Genomic DNA, 4,980 nt, shown 5'->3' on the forward strand with positions numbered 1-4,980 from the left:
AGATGTGTTCTGGAGAGACGATGATTGAGTTCGATAAAACATTCAGTAAGGTTATAACTTCTCTATCTAGGGGTGTTCAATATTTGGTCTAAACCGAATATCCGACCGAATTCGAATTCACTAAATTCGAATAAACCGAATTCGAATTTCATTTTCGGTTTTCGAATCGAATTTCAAACCATTTCGAATTCAAATACGGTTTTCGAGTTTGGGTTTCAACTCGAAAACCAAACCGAAAACCGAATTCATTTTTGATTATTTATTTTTCCAAACTAAATTTAAGAAAAAGTTCAAAATAATCAAATTAGAATATTTTAAATTCAAGCTTTAATAATAAAATATAAAGGAAACAAAATCACAAGTGATGTAGTGGTAGAATAGTACTCTACCATGGTACATATCCAGGGTTCAATTCCTGGTTAGTGTAATTTATTTTAAGTTATGCTAGTTCAAAAAAAAAACAAATTCGATTTGAATTCGAATTATTCGAACCGAATATCAAATTCGAATTCGGTTTGGTTTAAATAAAATTTATTCGAATTCGGTTCGGTTTTCGAATTGACTAAAAAAATAAAAATTCGAATAAACCGAACCGAGAAACTCGAATAACCCAAAAATCGAACCGATAAACACCCCTATCTCTATCCACTCTAGGCAAGACTTACAGAAACAGAGAGGTTGTGATCAAGGTCATGGGTGCTCTGCCCAGAGAGTGGGATATCAAGACGATGGAGATGAGGGAATCTGAAGACCTCAACAAGATGGAGCTCTATGATATGTTATCCGATTTGAAGGCCTACGAGTTTGAAATAAACTTTAGGAATGAAGAGGAACACCCCACATTCACCATCATAACAAAGGCATTGGTGACCGCTGATGAGCCATCTACTGCCACTGTTGTGAAGACTGCTGCTAAGCAAATTAGCAGCGATGCCATGGCTCTTTTCATGAAGAAAATCTTCAAATTCATGAAGAAGAGACACTTCAAGGCGGAAAGCAGCAAGCCGAAACGAGATGAGGAAAAGAAAGATGAGAAAAAAAAAATATAAGAACAAGAAAGAGCTCGAGACTCTCATGGCGGCTGAAAGCAAAGCCAAGTGGGCCGACAACGACTCGGATGATTCATCATCCAACGTTAGTGGTGATGAGGAGGTCACTTGTTTCATGGCAAGAGAAGAAGAAAACTCTAAGGAATCCGAGGTATGTGATTTCTCTAGAAGTGTTTACACGAGATGAATTAGTGGCTGCACTCAATGACATGGTCATTGAGTACAAGAAACTGTCAAACTCTTTTGATGAACTAAATTTGAAAAACAAATCTGACAGCTCTTCTTCATATCAAAACAATGATTCTGAAGTTTTTGAAAACAAAATGACTGAGCTATCATTTGAGAATGAGAAGCTCAAGGAAAAGGTTTAAACTATATTTTCTGAAAACCAACGTTTGACATATGTGGTCAGTTCCTAGACGAAGTCTGGAGAGGCAGTCAGACAGAAGATAAGTATGCTGAGGCCTGCCAGATATAAATTCGGTTTAGGATTTAATGACAATGACTCAGAAAAATCTTGTAAAAAGATAAACTCAGCAACAAACAAGTTTAAGGCTATAAGCTTTGTTAAATGGAGTTTAACTAAGAATGGAGTTGATCCAAGCTGTGATGAGATAACCTTAAAGGATGAGATTACTTATGTCCCGCCGACTATTAGCTAGCTGAAAATTAAGTTAGAAGCAGCCAACAAGTTTGGCAAACTAATGATTTTTAAATCAAAACCATCCTCCAAGGTTAAAGGATCATCTGCTAACATGAAGACGTCTGCTAATTCTAAATCAGACGCACCGATCATAACGCAACATGGGAAATCCATAAAAATAATCAAAAAATGGATTCTTAATGGACTAATAAGTCATGGACCCAAAGAAAAATTGGTACCAGATTCGTTATTGTATTTGAATGTAGGTAAAACATGAAAGCAAATTGGAAGAGTCAAGTGACATCTGGACAGTCGGCTGCTCGGACATAGCATATAACATTCAACAGCCTGAAGTGTCTGAAATCTTCACGAACACCAAGATCCTCCTGGAGGTGGACGATGATAAAATTATTGGTTACTCACCCATGGTCACCATTAGTTTCAAAACGCTTTTATCCCCCTCTTTTAGCCTAACGTCAATAAGAGGTGGATAATCACATTATTCTTGAGTGGTGATAGGTTCAAGCCCGTTAGGCGGTAAGTTCTGCACCTTGTAAAATGATTAAGTGTATTTGCGGGCAATATGTTTAACCCTTTGTGGCCTTTTTTTAGTTTTAAATGCCACACCATTTATTGTAACCCTCTTTTCTCTTTTGACTTGCAAGATTTTAAGGTTGTATTTTAGTGGTGGGTTGAAAAACAATTTGAGCAACGACATGGGATTGAATCTCCACTATCTAAACAACCTATTGCGTCTTTGGGCCTAGATGCATTGTACGACACTAAGTTGATCGTCGATGATATATTTGCTCATGGTTGAGGTTGTTTTATATTGAGAAAATTGAGTCAAAATGACATAAAATGGCAAATGAGATACACATAAGTTATCGATTTTAGGGCTGCAAATGAGTTGAACCGTTCGCGAGCCGCCTAGTCAAAACTCAACTTGAGCTTGATTTTAACCGATATAAAGCCGAACTTAAGTCGACTCATTTAATACTCCTATTAGTCGAGCTCATATAATTATGGCTCGATGGTTTGTCGAATTGTTTTGATCCATACAATATATAATATATTATTTTTTATTTATTTTTAATAATTTTAATGTCAAACTTAGAAACCTAAACTTTAAAAAATCATTCCATAACCATAATTCCATTATTCCATGATAATAATAATGATATCACATGGAAAATCAATCACATTCTATCCAAGCATCATCACACACATCTGATGCATCATCAAAACTAATTCTAATGTCCTTCGCAACCATCTTTGTCTATAACCACTTTTTTAAAATCATACTCCATGAGTCTATCTCTGTCAATCATCACACTTATCTTACTCTCACCCGCCTTCAGCTGCATCCCTTCTCTTCTATCAATCAGAAAAGAGCCACACGCCCGCGTCCACGTGATTTGTAGAACCTTAGTTCCCACTTCCTCATTTGTTGCACATCTTTGCTCATAAGTGATAATTTGACCTCAAAAGATGTTTTAGACAATTTAAACACATGGTATGACCAAACTGGTACGGTACATTAATGTATCTAAAACAATAGATCTCGTTGTTGATGAGGACTAAAAAGTTATGAGTCGTGCACCTCTAACATGACAGAAAGATCCATGTTACAAGATTCTCTATGTTTCCTGTCATAGGGAAGGGTAAAATTGTCAAATTTAAAAAATTAAAAATATTTGACCATTTGCCTTTGCCTGAGGGAAATAGAGGGAATCCGTATCAGGGGATCCGTCTTTTAACAATAAGGCCTTGAGACAATGGTCAAACATTAATATAAGAGGTGATGTTTAATTTTATTTTATTTCAGATATGATGTTTCATTTTTTTTGGTCCAAGATGTAAATGTATGTTATTTTGAGTTTGTATTTATTTGAAGAACTTATGATTACTCATATTATAACTTGTAATGTACATAGTTTTTGGACAAATATTACTATTTGGTTGTATATTTTGTGATTAAATGAAACAATGACAACTGTTTTACTTTTCCAAAAATAAAAAAGAGATTTGAAATGTAAAGAATTTACTTTAAATAAATCCACACTAAATATCTAATAACTTTTTTACCAAAAACTTTTCTCTATCATATTACCATAATCGTCCTAATTAAATATGATATTATACCAATTTCAATCTCATATTAAGAATTAATTTTACCATACAGTATAAGAAAAATATCAATTTAATAAATATAATTAATGATTAATTTTGTTTTTGGTAAGTAAGATCATATTCTAAATTTTTATATGTTTTAAAACCCTATATAATGGAGCATATCAAGAATAGTAATAGATATAGAAAATAGAAATAGAGCAATGGTGTCAAAAACAAGCAGAGGTCGTCAAAGGATTCCTCTTTACAAGATCGAAGATAATGGTAGGCGTTCTGTAACTTTTTCGAAACGTAAATTTGGAATTTTAAAGAAATCAAGTGAGCTTTCTACTTTATGTGGATCGAACATGGCACTGATCTTGTTTAGTGAAAGTGGAAGAGCATACTCTTTTGGTAATCCTAATACAAATGTGATATTTGATCGATTTATGGGTGTTGTTCCCGAAAGGGTGTTTGATTCAACATTCCATGAACTCCTCGAGGCTCAAAAGGCTCCGCATGTTCGATATATGGAAGCTCAAATAATGGAGGCTGAAAAGACACTCGCTCAAGAGAAACATGTGGGAAAAACATTGTCACTAGAGATAACCGAACATGCTAAGGGGAAGTGGTGGGAGCAACCAATTGAAGAGATGAACTCATTGCAGTTAAAATGGAGGAAGCGTAAGATGGAGGAGCTAAAGAGGGTCTTTGAACAAGAGAAGGAGTTGAAGATGGCGACAGAAAATCAAAATCCTTTGTTTTTGTTGGCTATGACTAGCCAAAACCCAATTTATTTTTAAATTTTCATGTACCCTTTTCTTGAATTTGTTTTTATCAATATGCTCTAGAAATTTCATTACAACATGTTTTTCTAGATTGCATTTCTATCTTTGAATTTTGGTGGCCCATGCCTTATATTATAATAGTAGTTTGAATGGTTTGTTTTATTTATATTTAATTAAACTTTTTAATAATATATAATATATCTAATTATTAGAAGTTCTCACTCACTTTTAATAGTATATATTATTTTGTATAACCAACACAATTTTTTAAGAAGAAAAACTAAATTAATTAAATGATATATATATATATATATATATATATATATATATATATATATATATATATATATATATATATATATATATATATATATATATATATATATAT

At 33.4% G+C, this 4,980-nt stretch overlaps 1 protein-coding gene across 1 annotated transcript; it reads left to right on the forward strand.

Moving 5' to 3' along the window:
• Positions 1-4,028: 4,028 nt before the first annotated feature.
• Positions 4,029-4,607, forward strand: LOC124943734 (agamous-like MADS-box protein AGL62). Its single transcript, XM_047484208.1, has one exon. It carries the CDS (start codon positions 4,029-4,031, stop codon positions 4,605-4,607), a length of 579 nt encoding a protein of 192 aa, XP_047340164.1.
• Positions 4,608-4,980: the final 373 nt, after the last annotated feature.

This window comes from Impatiens glandulifera, chromosome 6 (genome assembly GCF_907164915.1).
Source record: "Impatiens glandulifera chromosome 6, dImpGla2.1, whole genome shotgun sequence".
NCBI lineage: Eukaryota > Viridiplantae > Streptophyta > Magnoliopsida > Ericales > Balsaminaceae > Impatiens > Impatiens glandulifera.

Coding starts and splice junctions, on each gene's coding strand:
- LOC124943734 (XM_047484208.1), top strand. CDS start 4,029: ATGGTGTCAAAAACAAGCAGAGGTCGTCAAAGGATTCCTCTTTACAAG.